Source organism: Chelon labrosus, assembly GCF_963514085.1.
Source record: "Chelon labrosus genome assembly, chromosome: 5".
NCBI classification, from domain to species: domain Eukaryota; kingdom Metazoa; phylum Chordata; class Actinopteri; order Mugiliformes; family Mugilidae; genus Chelon; species Chelon labrosus.
In genome coordinates, this window is record NC_140341.1 from 22,825,685 (window position 1) to 22,844,218 (window position 18,534).

At 39.1% G+C, this 18,534-nt stretch overlaps 1 protein-coding gene across 1 annotated transcript in view; it reads left to right on the forward strand.

Moving 5' to 3' along the window:
• Positions 1-18,534, forward strand: part of thsd7ba (thrombospondin, type I, domain containing 7Ba) — a 125,052-nt gene that overhangs the window by 71,204 nt on the left and 35,314 nt on the right. Inside the window, exons 11-14 of the mRNA XM_084545149.1 lie at positions 81-184; positions 7,508-7,699; positions 16,847-17,113; positions 17,574-17,752. Of these exons, the coding sequence (XP_084401275.1) occupies positions 81-184; positions 7,508-7,699; positions 16,847-17,113; positions 17,574-17,752 (742 nt within the window). The remainder of the gene's footprint in view (positions 1-80; positions 185-7,507; positions 7,700-16,846; positions 17,114-17,573; positions 17,753-18,534) is intronic.

Below are 18,534 nucleotides of genomic sequence, written 5' to 3' on the forward strand. Positions count from 1 at the left end.
GTATGTGAACAGGATCGATTTATCTTTCGAAGCTGCTATAATACTGAGTAGGGTCTCTCTGGCTTTGCGTTTCCGTTTAGCTGGAGGACACACAAGTGGCACAGTTGTACTCTGGTTCCCGATTCTGTGAGGCGTGGATTATCTGGACCAGGAGAAGCCTGTGGAAATGGCTTGGAAACGAGAGGTAAGTGCTATAGAATTCTTTACACTTTCTATACTCCAGACAGCTACTGCTATATCGCCTATTTTAAGTTTTGTTCTTCCATCTATTTACTGTCCCTATTTAATGAGACCTAATAGCCCCTTCAGAACTGCTTCGTTAACAAGCAAGTGATGGAAACATTAAGGAAGGAGGCAATTTGTTCAGCGAATGTAATGAGAGAAACCTTTCTGTGTGTCGTCTTGATTATCTCGTCACAGAGCTGGTTTCTTATTAATGTATGTAATGAGTCAGATGGTCACCGGCACGTCCTCGCAGCAGGCTGAAAGAAATAATCAGCCGCACTGTACAGTACAAACAGAGAACTCCAATAATAAAATTCAAAAGTGTGACTCTGTAAGTTTCACAAATTATCTCTGAAATAACCAGAGTCATCTTACAAAGTGACACGAAAAGAGCAAAGATATAATTAGAAATGATTTTCCAATTCACGAAAACAAGCCTTTTTACTAATTACAGTTTTAAATGAAGCTAACAGGCATTATTATGAATGCCTACTTTAGAAAGCATGCTGTGCATTTTAGCCAAAAATAAATTTAATTCCCCACATCTTGGGAATGAAAATGATCAAATCAAAAGAAGGAAAATTGCATTTGTTATTTTTAGGTTGCATCGCAGCGCCTCCTAGTTTTTCTCACAATGTGCTTGCTTTTTGAAACTGTCAATCAAATCTTGCATCAACATTATATCACAAGCAGGGCAGACTGTCACACTGTCAGACTGTCAGACTGCTCACATTAGCCTTCTCCTTCTTGCCTAATTTACAAGCATGCACACGTATCACAGCCTTTTAATAATAATAAAATATTACAAATTTATTCAACGAGTTTTCTGTTATTTTATTACAAAAATGGGCAGCTAAATGTGATTTCATTTGGGGTAGGCTATATTATTTCACATGTAGGGCACATTTTATTATCAGCATTACAAAAATGTTGTAAAATGATGCATATATAAACCTCAGCTCCCCAATATGTACTGTATTTATACACATAATGTAGAATGAGGTGAGTTGCATTGTTCTATTCTTTTTGGATAGGACATACAGTATATTTGTTATACTGTATATTGTAGTGTTGTACAGGAAATGAAAGCCTGTAACGGATACTGTATGCCATACTATGACAACAACGACATGAGAAATACATTGATGATCTGGATCTTTTGATTCTTGAACAGTATGTGATTACCACCTCTAATTCATTGGACACTGTGATTGTGTGTTTTAACGGTGCAATGTCCTTTGTGAAGCTCCACTCCTCTCAGCGGAGTTGTGAAAACGACGCCATTGGCTCAAATCGTTACAAAGCCAGGGTGTTAATTGGATCGTTTTGCACTCGTTTATAGGCGAGCGAACGTCCCAATAAATCCCACAAACTGGCTGTTCAATCTAATTTACTCACGGGGTCCTACTGACGTTTTCAGTGGCGTACGCCGCCACCTTGAGAACTTTCAAGCAGCTGTGCTCTCAGCGCTGCTCACTATCACTCTGCAGTATAATTATGACTGCCATTTCTCAAGTGAATTTCTTCGACTTTTCGATGAGGATGGGAAAAGTGTTTGCAGTGTTACCAGGTTAAGTGCAAGCCTCGTTGACCTTTAGAGCTTTCTATTTGAATATGATTAGAAAATGGCTAAGTTAAATACCTGTGACATTTCAAAAACTCAAGTGTGAGTGTGGAATCTGCAAATGGTAGGAACGCAGTATGTAGATTTTAAACAACAAAGAATATAACCGTCGGTAGATGGCTGAAGTTCAAGGAAAAGGACACATAAATGTCAAATTGGTGTGTAATAATTGGAAAGGGTGCCATTGATACAAAGAATAAGAATATTGCAGATTCCAGAGCAGTAAATTACCATATGATTCACCTGTTTTATTCATTAACCCCTATATGAACACTCAGCGTTGGGTACAACATAGTTACAGCTGCATACAGATTTACTCCTTATTTATGGTGTCTGTGTATTTATTCTTGTATTGTACATAAAATAATAACATTTTATGTTTTATTCATTTTCCTTTTCCCCATTGCAACAGTTCTTACTGTTAGACTTCCTTAAAATAACTTCCAGTTGAGCTTATAATATTCAACACTGTGTCCCTTCCAGTGCACCCACTATTCATTGTAGAGCATGAGCTCATATCCTGTGGGAAGAGTGTGCGAGATGAGAAGGTATTACTTCAAACATTTATCCTCACTGAGAGAGTGGATTTGAACAAGCCTGTTGCAGCATTAGCATGTTAGTAATTCATCCTGGTTCAGTGTAAAATATAAGCAGGCTGTTGCTGCTTCCCACTGCTTTTCTTCATGCAGTAGCAGGCTGTGTCTCACTGGTGAATTAGTTATGACAAACTCGTGCTGTGCAAAAATTTAGAAAACAGAAGTTTTAAACTTGTGAATTCTAGTTCTGATCTAGCTCTGAGTTTACAAATATGCCAGGTGGATATTTTCATTTAATGGTGACATTTTGAATCTTAGTTGCAATTAGAGCTGACTTTCAAAATTCAACACGGTAGTCTGTCTGGGATGAGTCGTTAAAGGTCTTTTTATGATCCTATTTCTGTTGAAATGTTTAATTACTGTGCTTTAGGGCATATTTTACTCATGAGATCACACTCAAATATGGTGAGTTTTGAAAGGCAGAGGGGCATCCTTATAGCTTCCATTTGAAGTTGTAATAAAAAACAGAGAAGAGTGAAACAAACCTTCTCAGGAATATATTAATCACAGAGAAGCCACAGACTGGCAGATGGACTTAATCAGCATACGGTGTGTTTGGGGAAATTAAACAGTGTCTGTAGTAACCCACCAGGCTCCGGTGAAGAAGAATGGTCATTGATTGACACATATCAGTCTGTTGTAGCTTGCTATAAAACACTGGATATAAGATAATTATTAACACACCATTAAATAATTCATAAATTGTCTTATGCAGTATATTAACATGTTATTTAATTCATAAAATGCAATTAAGTGTTTAAATAACTCTTTAGTATGAGTATAAAACATTTATAAATGATATATGCAAAATAGAAAAAGGATGTAAAACAGGGATACATGAGGTTTATTGTTTTAAACGGTGTAAATACTCATGCTCATAAAGTCTTAACGCATTGTTTTAGACCTGCAGAGCAGCACTGTACTTTAGGGTATAATTATGTGTTTCTGTCCTGTTGGCACCAACAGCGAATGGTAGTGTTTCTAGTCTGACTGTTCTGACATTTACTTTTATAATAAGCATCTGCTCCTGTGCGTCAGAGCTCAGCCAGACACAGTTCAAAACCTACCGGAAACTCAACATTTTCACCTCAATTTTGCCTTTATTTGTGGCGGCTAGTGCACATTTGCATCTGATTCCCATGCACGTTCATGCATGTTCCTGTGACTTCGCATTTGTGGTCGATGTAAATGTATCAAATCTTTTCTGTATGTAGTATAGGGAACTTTGGGCTGACTGTAAACTCTGCTTTTATTTTCAATATCACTGGTGCCTGAACTGACACTAACTGAGGGGTAACACCAGAAACACAATTAATGTAGAGTCCTCTTTTATTTTCTTGTGGTTAGCAGCCTTTTGGCTGTCAGTTATCTCCAGTGGGAGAACTACTGTACAGAAGTTCTTGTTGAAAACTTTTAAGTACAAATTCAATACTGTGTAGCCGTGGGGAAATCAGTACATGGCAAGTGATGACCAGATATACAAACACAATTTAAGAATATTTTGAAGGGATTTTCTGAAAAAACAAAAAACAAAAACCTTACAGTAAACCGTGGCTTGGGCCCGTACTGTGAGATTAGAATGATAGACAAAGTCAGCAACAAACATGTGATGGGATTTGAGGTTTACTCAGCCAATATGTTCTTGGCTTGAATAGATGCTTCCATGCATCCCACCGAGCTGGACGCAAGGCTGCATGTTGAGTGAATGCTAATTTCTAGTGTAGAATGAGGTGAAGGCTGCAATACATACACTGGCCTGTCACACCAGATAGACCCCACAGATACCAGGCACTACTAAATGGAAAAACTTTGGAGAAGATGAAGTCTAATCGTTTTGAATAACTGGGGAAACCTGTGAAGTTGAGTAAGCAATTAGCTAATGCAGTTCACACTTAATACACTACGCTGTCTATATTCAGCCAAATTACGTCTAATAACCAGTTGGATGTGTTATATTCTTCCCTCAGAACGGTTTTGAGGAATGATTAAAAGGAACATGAGTCATGCTGATGATCTTCTACTTCAGAAAAGATGTCACTTAATGGCCATGATGAACATTATGTGAAAGAACATTATATAAATAGTATGTATGACGGAAATAACATAAAGGTCACATTTGATAGTGGGTGGTTAGGGTGTTATGTGCATTGAAATGAAGGATAGAGGAAACTTGATCTCTGAGTCCTGCTTGAGTGGATACTCAATCGCATTTTTAAAGAATGTCCTTTCACCTCCGAGGTCCACAACATTAAGATTTAAAAAAATGTGGAGTGTGACACGCCGCGTAAAAATGTTAACCTTCATCAGCAACTGTATAATCAAAGACGATGCCTACCTTTTATGAAGGCAACGCGACAGAGATGTTAGCATTTGTGAGAGCAGGTGAAGTGAAAGGCCACGCAAATGGTGCTAAGGCAACCAGACACTGAAATAAAATATGTTAAAAATGGATGCCCCTGCAGTTCGAAATCAGAATGTCATTACTTGCAGTGCGTGGCTCTGCTAATAAAAGCCGCTGGGGATGACAGAATGGGGTTGTGACTGGTGGAATAGGTTGGCTAAGAGATGAAACCGTTCAAGGTAAATGGACAGGAATACAGGTAAATGTCAACAGAGACATACAATCATCCCCGCAGTGATGACACTTAGACTAATTCAGTAGCTGCTGTTGTTCGCTAGTAGTTTTTCCCACACTGTTTATTTGAATAAGAATTAGGTTCATTGTAACCTATACACATACATTATGAATAATATGATGGTTACATAAATGTGCCTAAACAATAGCTATCATCCGTGCACTGCCTGTGTGGAGACCTTGTACATGATGTATGTAAATGACCACCCCACGCATTCACAGCAGACACATAGAAACCACACAGTTTCTGTCAGAGGGCAAAATTTAAAAGTCAAATAGAAATCAATACAATGGATTAAAGGCATGTTTGTAGATCCTCAAAGACAATGAGGTGCTGGGGGGAGGAGAAGTTTTCCTCACTGGAAACGTTGCATTATTTAAATAATTTCCATGACAGAATGGCAAATTTGAACATTGCAGTGTAATAATGTTCACATCTGTTCTCAGTCCATTCAACTACTCCTGTACATTGAGCAGCAGCTGACAAACGTCCCTCCCTCTCTCACCTCAGCCGGAAAATTTAGCTTTTTGTTTAATTTCTTAAATAAACTTGCATTACATTTGGTACTATTTTTGATATCCTTCGTTTATGTTGCTTCTCAGGACTGAGCAATTGTGCAAAATCACTAAATTATTCTTGCCATAATCCTCCGTGCCAAGTACCATGCAGACTGAAATATCAAGTGCTGGAAAGGGTAAAAAGAAAAATATTCCTTTCCACCCTGTGGCTCCGTTGATCATTGTAATTCAAATGTTTTTATCTGCAGGGCGTTTGCATTAAATGTTGCTACTAGGGACACAAAATTTATAATGTCCCTATTCAAATCCTGCAACACTCATTCAGTCTGCTGCTTTTTCGTCACTTTGACACGTGAAATGTGCTGGAAAAAGTCACGTTCTGGTGAGAATCATGTCTCGCAAACAGTAACTCGTGAATATGTCCGTCTTCCAGCTCATGCTCCCTCCGCAGATTAGATGATTTGGTTTTGGAGCACCTTTGCGCATATATTTGCATATTAACAAGGGTCTCTCTGACAGGGGTATAACTAACTTGCTATAAAATATGCATGATCTTAATATACTTGTGTGAATATTTTCTTACTGATGCGCCATTTAACTCAGCCCTCATTTGCATACATGATTGTGTTTAATTACATTAAATTGAAATATGTGTGGTGTTTATTGTACTAGGATATTAATCAACATAAATACTTTATGGAGTTACTGATTGTTTAGGCTGCACACTGCCATCCAACATGATGCCCCAGACTCTACTTTTATTTTGCTCTTTTATTTTTACTTAAACTATAAAATAAATAATGATTTTGAATTGCGTGTTAGGAAATCGCTGTGCTTGAAAGTTTGTTTTAATAAAACTAGAAGCATGGCCCACGCTCAGCATCAAGTACATGTTTGGTTGTTTCTATCCATGCTACTGACTTGTGGAGCTTAACGGTTCATGGTGCAGAAAACTTAATGTAGATTTGCTGCAGTACCAGATTGCACCACAAGGCAGAGCCTGTTATTGTAAAATGAGCTGCAGGTGTATCTGCTGACTGCCCCTAAGAGTTGCACAAGTTATAAAACGAACACACCTCCCTGCCATACAAGCAAGACAAACGTGGCCTGCCTGGTTTTGCTAACTGTGGAAATAGAGCAGAAAGTTGTGAAAAAGGTGGCTAACCATGAAATATAGCAATGGTGTCCACGCACTGACTTGCTCACACATGAAACTAAGACGATGAACAACAAATATTAGACCTGCTAACATCAGAGTTAACAGTTATGAATAAGAACAGTACAGATAAATGCAGGTCAGATTTTCTTTTTACTCATTCTCATCTCTCCTGCTGATCTTGCCTTTTGCTCTTGGCCTTTGTAAGAGCCAGTTGTGTCTGTGCCTGTAAGGTTTATTTATTTATTATTAATATTCTCATTTTGTTGCATAAAAAGTAGTGTTTGCTCTGAGCAAATATCCGTAGCACATCCAAGGCTTGTATTGCAGCTCGACTACTAAATTGGTATGCCTTTCCGTTTCCCTGATCATATACTGATAATTTGATTAGACGGTATATAAATCATTCTGTCAAATTGGTTTAGATTTCATGATGAGCTGTTATTGTTTTTAGTCCATAAATCATAGTTATCTAAAGAAGCCGGATAAAGACGTTGTGCTTGAAGGTTGAATTAGCATTTCTTTACATGATAGCTGCACGAGAATAATCTGTAGAGGTCTGTCTGACTATTGACACAGTAAGCTCATTCAAACAAACAGTTGTGAATATAAACAATATTTTTTGATTAAATCGGGATTATTCAAGAACAAATGACATTGAAAATAACTGTTTTCACATTTTACATTTGTCATTTGCAATACCAGGGATTCAGCGTTGTAGTGACATCCTTACCTCCCCTTGTGGTTCGCAGGAGTCAGTTGTGTTGGAGAGAGTGGAGAGTCGGCCAACGTGACAGAGTGCCTGCGATGGGCTGGCCCCTTGCCCCCTCAGAGCAGAGAGTGCCGGGTGGCTTGCAAGGACGACTGCGCTCTAACTGCATGGTCGAAGTTCTCTGAATGTGCTGGATGCGGCAGCTCCCGAAGTCGCAAGCGCTCACTCACAGGTAAAGACTCACTTTTATTTACAGACTGTGGGACACAAATGTCATTCAAGGCAACGGTTTCATCTTGACTAACAGTGGAACAGTGGGAGAATCTTCTCAAATTATTGTTGCACGCTTTCCTTGACATGGGTGGAGGTTATTCTGGCGATACATGGAAGCAGAATAGATGAAAGCTTTTATCGTGTCTGACTGTAGAGGGTGAGCTCATGGATATTTCATGTAACATTTACCAGCACAGATCTGATACATACCAAAGCTGAAAGGATTTATTTGTTCATTTATAACACTGTTAATTGCTGCATATTCTTTGTGTGCTGAAAAGCATATTCTTTGACACGCCACAATCTAATATAGCCTCATTTCTCATTCTGGTTCTGTTACTGTAACTTCCTAGCAGCGTTATGTCAGGTCTAAATTAGGTCTCTCACAGTCTGTAATCCCTTATTTCAGTGCAGATGGCAAAATTGGAATTACATGCTGTGGTTGCAGACCAGGCTGGATACTATTTGTCTTCATGAATATTTTATCTGATGCCGGAGGGGTTGTAGTAAACATACCCTGTCTCCTTCTATAATGCTCTAAGAGTCCAACACATGAAATCATCCTTAGCTTTGTGGTGGGTTTCTATTGGAAGAGTTGGTTTGTAATAGGTCACTATTTCAAGACTTTTATGCCAACTTTACCACTTGCTAACTTGTATTCTGTCAGAAAAAAGTGAACTCACTGTAGGGTTCAAGCTCTAGTCTGTGGTTAAGGAAGTTGGCAGCAAACCAGGGCCAGTACTTATATAAACCAGCTGTGCTGTAAAACCTCCTTGAGCCATATTACAGTATATTCTGTGTATCCAGACCGAAAGTCATGTTGAAGGTCCAAAAGGCTCTTTTAGAAAATGCTGTTTCGTTTTAATGCATGGCTCTTAGATTTCCCGGAAGTGGCGAGAACTAAGAAACATCCACCCCTATCAACTAAAGCCAGCATATGTCTGTGGACTGGCAGAATTAAAGGCAGCTACATACAGGGAACATTTCCCAGTACTGTTACTGTACACAACAACGTGAACACAAAGCACGTTTTACAAATTCATGTAAAGTAGCCTGAACAGTGGCAAAAAAATATATAATTGTTCAGCTTGAATAAATCCCATTATTACGGGCATTTCTGAGTTTTGCAAATATAATTGGTGTACCATTATGATTTAACAACCTCCCGTGTGCTATGCCACTTGTTACCCATTACAACATTGTATTCAAACACTGGCTGGGCTTGAAAGTAGGAAGACATAAAATGAGCAGCCATGCCCACTGTTTAAGGCTTTGTCAGCTCGCCTCCTGCACACAAACAGTGTACTAATGCACTCGCGCATGATCGTCTCTGTACTTAGCAGATTTGATGTTACACCCCTGACTTAAAATTTCTCACACAAAACAGTATGGGGCATTTCATAATTCCATTGGGGTAATATGGACGGCTCTGTACTGTTATTTTAAAGCAGTAATATTGTAAATCTGAGCTCACAGGGTGCCTTTATGTGAGGAATTAGCATTTTCATTCTGGGTGGATTTGCTGCAGGTGTTCCAGTTCCCTGAAGTCTAAAGATGTTCAAATAAGGTGACCTTGTGAGTCTAAATTGCCTATTGCTGTGAATATATTTGACCTATTTTGGATCAGAATGCATCTGTATACCGCTACCTCCTCATGGAGAGTCTATTTGAACGCTGAATAGCAGTAGACAGTATCATCTTATGTTCTTTTTAGTTGGCTGGTTGTGGATGAGGCTTATCAATGTGTATATTTAGTGCTCATGGCTAGCAACATTGGAGAGTGTCGTCATGGCTTGTACAGATGCTGGCAAAGATCCCTCACATATCATCTTTAACTGATATAGATATGATGATGCCTGTGAAGAATGGAAGCTTCTTTCCTACATCAGCAACACACAAAAAATCACGTCGTATTTTCAGTAAACATGGCTGCTTCCTCCGTAATTATAATGTCACTTTTTGTCAAAAGCTCTGAATACGGGTTTTCTAAGAAAGACAGTGAGTGACAAGCTTTTAGTTTGTTTATATTAATTATACTCGCATATTATATGGTCATAATTTGTTGATGTTTAAATGATACACATTTCTGCTGCCACAACCCAGTTCAGCGGGTTGTCAAAATAAAGGACAACTTAACTTGTGCGGAGGAAACGTTTTAGAAAATGATACAAGCATAAATGTTTTTGCCAACATTTTATTGGCAAGTGTTGAGTTGTAGCTATAGCTACGTTCTCCAGCAGCGAGCTGGATGTTGTATGGCCACTGAAACGTGAAGTTCTGTGAATTATTTCCCCCACAGATCAGGCAGTGGAGTTTCTGTGTGTATATAGGAGCTTAACTGTAGATAAATGGTTTTGCTGCACTATCCAACATTGTTCCTGAGACATTCACAATTGCTCTAACTCTCTTTTTTGTCAGAATAAGCTTTTAAGTACCCCATGTGTATCATTCAGGACTGGCTTTTTACAGAGATGCTATAGTTCTAATGGTCAATTTACTATCTTGAACTGAATTTATTACTTTTTTTATTTTATGGTTCAATTTTATCTTGGCTCTTGTGTTTATGGATGTTTTATGATTTCAAAGGTTTTTTTTTTTTCCATTGTCAGGTTAAATTTTCATTTTATTTCATTTTATTAAATCCTATATTGCCAAATGCTTAAAGTCCATTCTGGCAAAATTCACTCAAATTTCCAAGAAGCATAGGGTAAAAAAAAAAGGTTTATACCAGCTGGAGGGTAACAGTGGAGGATTGTAGGATTTATTATACACCTCTGTCATGGGACATGGGTTTTACTGTCATGCATTTTAATAGAGGAGAGGAGGCAGACAACAAATAAAACGGTTAGACTTGTCTGTTCATGACATGACTTAACTGTTTAGGACATTCACCATGTAACACGTGCTGTATGTGTTGCAATTCTGTTATATATGTGACAACATAAAGTATAATAATAATAATATCAGTCAAGCTGTCTAGTAATGTTAACTTTCAGGGAATGTTTAGTTATCTAACAACCACTGACTGTATATAAAGAAAGACGAACCCTCCTTGACCATAGCATCCTTGAAGAGCAGTTTTGAAGCTCAGTGTGGGTAGTACCAGCCGTCCCCATCTTGGCAGTTCCTAGCTAACTGTTTAACTCTCAGCTAATCTAAAAATGGGGTACATCACGGAGCGTGAGTTGAGCTGAGGTGAGCGGGCAATGCCGAGGCAAACAGCTAGCGACCTGTCACGGCACCCATCTGTCATGCAGCGTGAATACGTCTTTAATTATGCATAATCTATAAACCTTGATATGAATTAAATAGGTGAATTATTTAAAAACCCACCTAACCTGCACAGTATTAACAGAAAATGAATAACAGTCATTTTTGTCTGGGCCAGATTAACAAGCGGGTCTATGGGAATTGACTCACTTTGGGATCCTCCAAAAAGCCATGAGAGAGCCTGCAGGTTTCTACACTAAAGCACTGGCTTCATTTTTCAGCCCTTGAGGTTTCAGCTTAGCTGCAATCTCTGGACAGATAGACTTTATTGATCCCATGGGGGAAAATGATATGTTAGAGCAGCACAATCAACAAAAGGTTAAAAATAAGAAAAAGAAAAATCTGTATTGAACATCCACAAACAACCAGACACTGAATCAAATAAAGTTGTGTGCAAAATATACACAATGGTAGTAAGAGATAGGAGAAAAGAGCGGTAAGAATAGATGTGCAGTGAATAATACAGTATATGAATGATAAAAACAAGATGGCAGGAAACACAGAGGTGAGCTGATAGGGCAGGAGGAGGAAGAGCTGTTTTGCTGGCGTGAAGCACACAGTCAGATGACAGAATATATTTTCAGTTATTACACTAAAAATTTAACAAGCATTCCTAAGAACCAGTTCAGCCTTTTCCGTCATGCACCAACCAATCAAGAAATATCAAGAACATAATGTGTTTTACAAGCCTAATTAAATTTTACAACTGAACGTTTCAGATGAAAAATGGAACCTGAGACGGCATCAACAGTTTAGAAATGCAGTCATGTTTTAGCATTTTAAAAACTGGTACAAGATCAATGAAGACCGTAATCGGGTGCATTCATCTAATCAAAGGGAGGAAACGGACACATCAGTCATCCATTGTCTATCTATTGACGTCTTTGTAAAGTCACTTCATTCTTGGCCTTACCGTATAAGCTAAAGGTCTTTTTCTTGGCACTTGCATTTCCACACCTGCTTGGAAATGTTGTTCACAAAGAGATCTGCACTCTGTTATGTGACCATTCAGTACAACAATTATTTAAAAAAATCTCATTTAGAAAAATAAATGTGTTTAATTAAAAGGCAGCATATAAAAACAAACTGGATATTGGGGAGTTAAATACCGAGTGTTTGTGGTGCCTGTAGGTCTATGTGTTGCTATCAACAGTAATGTGGTTGTCAAAGTGAAGTGATGTTGCACTCTCACTTTTCAATCAACCACCAGCAGTGGCGTGGATTGAACAGATTGTCGGTGAATTGCAGTGTGACAGCAGTGAGTTCACACTCTGTGAGGAATGTTTGCAATCAGACCCACTTCAGAAACAGATGGGCTGCTCACTGACTGGGCACTCAGGAGGCTGAGGACACCCAGATGAATCCATGAAACAAATAGGGGTGCGCAAGTATAGCTGGATTAGCAAAACTGCTGTGCAGGGCTTTGTGCGTGTGTATATATATGTGTGTGTGTGTGCCTTCTCCATCTGGAACAGGTCAAGGAATTCCGTTAGCACTTTCATTTTACAGTACACAAGGTGTTTCCTTTAATTGTGACAATTACATAGTAATTTGCTTATTCACTGGGGACGGCAATTCATTAAAGTGTTGACTGGCTGTTTCCTCTGGGGGCCAGCAGGATTCATTTGCACCAGAAAACAAGAAAATAACCACCTCTACAGCAATTTTGTATAAACATAGAAATCTGTTCAATATACTATATAAATGCAGCAGGTTATGTCCAGTTTCCTTTAAAGTAGTGCCGTGTCAAACGATGATTCCTAAATATAACCATGTCAGTAAAGATTGCTTGGCTTTGCTTGTTACAGCCTTACTTGGCCGATTTGCTCATTTGTAGTGGTGCATTCCTGGATAAACTTTGGTATTTTATTATTTTCTGTGTGCAGTAACGCTACATTTTGGCATCTCACACACACACACTTACAAGTAAAGCAAGACATAAACACACAGTACTGCATCACAAGACTCTTTGTTACTTTACATGAGGGATTATTATGCAGATGCAGTGGCTTTATATTCGTGTTAATATGATATTTTATAAGATTTCATGTCGGCTTGTCTGGTGTTGTAATAAATTGAACATATTAACCAATTAACCAAGACAGATGAACCTTCATCTCTGCCACTCTGTGAGGCTGTGCTGGCACTTTCAAATCACGAGGGAGGGAAGGTCATAATGGGAAAGATTCACATATTTATAACTTGCGAGCATTTTATGTCATCTGACAGCCCAAGATAGCAGGTTCAAGGCTCCCGGTGCATCTGCTTGTCACACATTAATGGAGCCTCCAGATGGTTTAATGAATAAACACCAACAAGGCAAAATATAAAAGACTCAAATGTTTGACACAACTCAGTTTGGAGGGGATTATAACCATTTGGTATTGCAAACTATTTTACTATCTAACTCCAATCCAACCGTTTGGATTAGAATGGATTGTCACTGTATTCCCAGAACTGAATGCAAATCCTGCAGGGAGGCCAGCTCTCTTATCAAATGTATTATTTGTTTAGTATAGACAAGAACATGAAGGGGTGTTGACAGGGTGTCTTCTAACCATAACCCTTTACTGACAGCACAATAATTATAGGTGTTGAGAAGAGACAATATCTGTTTTTTCTATTGTTATTCTATGATGATGATGATACAAAGCAGACGATCAATCATTAGGGAGCTTTCTGAGCTGTCGGACAGCTTGACAGGTTATATCTGTTACTTGTGTTGAAAGTGACATCTTCTGACAGGATCACACGCCTTCCAGCTGCTGTGTTACTTTCCGGATCATGTTTATTTTTTAATTTCATCATGCATAATCTCTTTTTTTTCAGTTTAGACAAATGATTTATAGCTGGTGTTTCGAGATACTCACATGTACCGTTTTTAAGATGGTCCGTGATGTCACTCGAAGGATTCCTGAAGAGTGGTTGTGAAGCAAATTAAAAAAAATTAAAATCAGCCCGTTTGTAAACAAATGAAAGAAACTTTTAAGATCCAAACACTTTTTTACTCTTCATATTGGCATTCTTTAAAATTTTGAGGCATCACAGAGACTTGACTGGAACGTTAGAGTAATCAGAAGTAATACATTTTCAATGCACTAACCACGATCTGCTGCCTTGAAGGAATGCACACGAAAGCTAAATGGCTGATATTCATAAACATTTCTACAAACTATTGAATAAATCTGGTGACAGAGGATATGATTGTATTGCTGTGACTAGACTCATTGAATAACCCTGAAAATAAACGTGCAGTAAAATGCAAGACTAAGTGAGCTATCAAAAATGTGAATGAAAAATTGGCTCATTGATTTGATTTACTGGCGTAATTTGCGCTTGTTTAAACCTTTCATCAGGTTTACATCTCAGTCCTTCAGGAACACTGAGCTGCACAGGTTACAGTTTGACTTACTTGTACAACTAAATGCACATTTTAGTCATGTCCATTTGTTGAATAAGCTCAGAAATGTTACAAATTTATGACTGAAGCCCAAACCCCTCATATTGGGCTCATGTGTCAGTGAGAAGATGGAGAGGAGCCTTTTGGTCTTTGCTATAAATCTTAATATCTTGCCAAACCCAAGCCCTCCTTCCAGAGTTTGGCCCCTATGGTGGGAGATGAAAAGGTCATCTTGGAACATCCTAGAAGTCTCTCACTACCAGACTTTCTGTAGAAAAGAATTCCAAAATCCACCATTACCTTTGTAATGGAATAAAACAAAGAGAAATCACTGTGAGGTCCTCATCATAGTGTGCTGTTCAGTCCGAAGTCTGTTACACAGTAAACATGTTTATTTCTGCTTTAGAGCTGGGCATTTTAACATCAGGGTCTATGGGGTTTGACTTGTTCACTGCTTGGTTGTCGATAAGACTTATCGTAAATGTTCACTGCTGTCAATTTCTTTCATCTCTCTATCCATCTTCTAATATCCATTGATAAATATCAATTCTTTATAGTTTCCAATGCAGCTAAAATAAGCGATGTGCCAGAAGCGTTTTGGCACCACATTCTCAATTAAAACAAGCCTCGGTGGATGACACACTAACCCACCAGACACACTGTTGCAGATTGAGGGAAGGTGGGCATACCAAAAAGCCAATTACAGCACTTAATCACAAAGTAAGAGCCGAACAGAATATCACTAATGATATTACAGTGTGTGAGTGTCTGTGTAGGTTTCTATTGTCTCTCCATTCCTCCACTATTGTCAGCTCCTTGAATCAAAGACTGTGCACTTGAGATCATTAACAATAAACCGCGAGCGCTATGTGCTGGTGAGAAGTTACGGTTAAAAAAAGAAAGAGAGAATAAATGTGCATTAGGAGAAAAAAATAATTCAAGACATTTTCAAGGGAGAGATCTCTCTGCGTTTCCTCCACTGTGAGGGAACACTGTATTGCTGTAGTGTTTTATTCTTTCTGGTCTTCGTGGCAGCACACAGAGTCTGTACGTGCCGTGCCTAAATGTGGTGCATTTGCACAGAGATGCCATAAAAAGATCATGATTACAGAAATTATGTTTCAATTGAATAGAGCAATACTGTTGTCCGTGCTGTGTGTTCTTCTACATAGTATGTGTAAGTAGAATTCTATATATTTCGTTGAAGAGCAGTTACTCAGGTCCAACCTTCACCGACACAGATGAGAAGTGTGTAGCATTCCCTTAAGGGACTTCAAAATAAATAGAAAAATTAAAGTTTAATATGCTTGCAGACAGCACCAATCGTTCCCTGGGGTACCTTAGGCATCCCACAAAAAAGAATAAGTGATTTCTTTTAACTGATCATGGTGCCCTTTTGACTGACAGGTGTATCATTTTTTATGCTATGTCTGAAATAAATAAATTCAAACTATAAGCAACAATGTAGCACGACGATCCAGTGAATGAAAAGATTCACATCCATCCTGGCACCCATTTCAGCCACATAATGTACATTGAGGAAGAGTCTATCATTTGACTACAGCGTTTTGTAGTGGGATAAGTCAAATGAGAAAAGAACATTTATTCTCAAAATTCTGTTTTTAGCAGCAGAAAAGTACACGGTTGCAGACAATTTAATGACCTTTCTGTCTCAGTTTGAATGCATCTTTGTTCAAATGCCCTGGAATAAATGTTATGCAGAAAGTAGCTAATGTCAGTCTACTCCCTGTTAGCGCATTATGGAATGCTCTAAACTGCTTTTCTTATGATGGCACATTTTATAGCGAGCTAGATCCTCTGACACCGCCTTAGTCCATCTTTGGTCTATTTTTTCATATTTCTGCAGACAACTGTGGTTTCTGCTTAAATCTGGGCAAGAATAATGAAACGGTAATACCAGTTTCTAAACCAAGCCAGCGCATTGTGGAGTCAGCAGCGGAAATGGAGGAAATAATTCCCGCAAGAAATTGCAACAGTGATCTCATTAGTCCCAAAAACAAGCCAGTGGTTACAGTGGAGATGCTGGATATATGCGAGCAGTGAAAGACTTGTGTGTGCCTCTGTTACTCACAGTCACGTTGATACAAACTAATTTACTCTTTGTTAGTAGCAATACTGGTAATGTAGTCCGCTCACGTGCTGATATTGTGAATGCATGATCATAAATTTAAAAAAATATGTCATTGTGTTTCATATTTAGATTTATTTTTGATTAGTTCCTTAGTTGCCATTCCTGCTTGAGGTTTCTTTTTATTTTGCTTTCTATCAGCTGCTGTTTTAACCAGACAATAAACCCATTTATGCATTCAGCAGCTCAGTCTCTGTTCCATTGTGGGGAAACGTTTCAGCCCTATTCATGCAGCTTTTCTTGTCACCCAACCCAACTTTCTATTCTTTGGTCCATCTTCCACCCAGGTCGCAGCAAAAAGAAGGAGCTTTGCCTAAACGAGAAATTGTACCCACTGGAGGAGATGGAGGCTTGTCCATGCGATGAGTTTTTATCCCAGCCCTATGGGAACTGGTCTGCTTGCATCCTCTCTGATGCTGCCGTTCCGGGGTCGCTGCAGAGTTGGATGAGTCACCGGGAGGTAAAGGAGTGTGGCCAAGGTCTGCGCTACAAAGCCGTGGCCTGCATTAACCAGCAGGGGCATCTGGTTAACCCTACGTTCTGCACAGACTCAGGTAGGACAGAAATAAACTGCACACATTTTAGCGACAATAACTGATTGCCCTTCACACCCTTTAAACCTGAGCAGGACTCGTATCTAGATATCAATTTCTTCTGAAATAAGACTGTGATATTGGTGAAAACATAATTTCAATGCCTCCTTGTAGATCGTGGAAATGTTTAATTGCTATGTCTTATTGTTGTGACAGTTGTGTATATAATGCCAATAAAGCTAAATGGCAAAAACAAAAAGCATTATACAAAACCCAGTGAAAAGCCTTGGCAGAGTATAGGAATGAGCCTCTCATTAGTCAGATAATTAGCTTGCGGTGTCACAGTCAATGAGTCTAAGGTCTGGCATAAAGAACAAGCCGGTGGCATGTCTGTCTGACATCATTAATGTGATCCACACTGCAGCTGATGACCAAGTCTGAATCAGACCTTCTCATTCTGTCTGCCAATATTCACTTGCAGGCTACGTTGTGGAGGTTTGCCACATCCCCTGCCCCCTAGACTGTAAGCTCAGTGACTGGTCTGCCTGGTCGCCCTGCAGTGCATCCTGCGGCAGCGGACTGAAGATCAGGTCCAAGTGGCTCAGAGAGAAAGCTTTCAATGGGGGACGCCCATGCCCTAAGCTGGATTTGAAGAACCAGGTAAGGCCAGAACCAATGTTGTTATATACAATACAATATAGCATCTAAGACGGTACAGTAAGTGGATAGTTTGAGACATTTATGACAGTTATTTTGTCCAACACTTACACATTAAAATAATACATTTAAAATTTCATATGGAGACACAGCAAAAACAAACAAACTGGGGATGACCTTATCACCTTCCTAGAACTGATGCTGTAATTTTAGAGGGACTCATATCATAGAATGCCGATGAGGTCAGTCATTACCGGGAGTCTATTTGTGTGCACTACCACACAACTGGTAGGAAAAAAAATGCTAATAGTGTCAGCACTCCCGTGTTTTACACAGGTATACAGCATTATCTTACTGGGGATATTAGTATGCTGGATGCAGTTTGCATTTTAATTCTTTCTCTTGTATGTTTTCGGAATATTTTCCTTGGCCCTCATTGTGCTGCAGCCAATTGCTGTCACAGTGGAACTGTTGCATTCTGCTCACATTTCAATGACAAGGTTTATTACCCATCAGACAGTGGGACTCCTGGGTGACCTGTTCATTTTCTGGTGTCTTCAGCCAGACCGAATTATTGGCCTTGCAAGACATGCCCTTTCCTTGACATAAAAAAAAACGGGGCAACGTTGAGCTTATAGTGAGAGGACAAGTGGACAGATGGGAGCTTTTGATATTCCATAGCGAGGTTTTCTCTGCAGCTCTGAATATTTTGTGACAGCACATCTCTCGCGGGGGGTCACGGTTTAAAGAGGGGACGTGTTTTATGAATGCTGCCTGTATGCTCG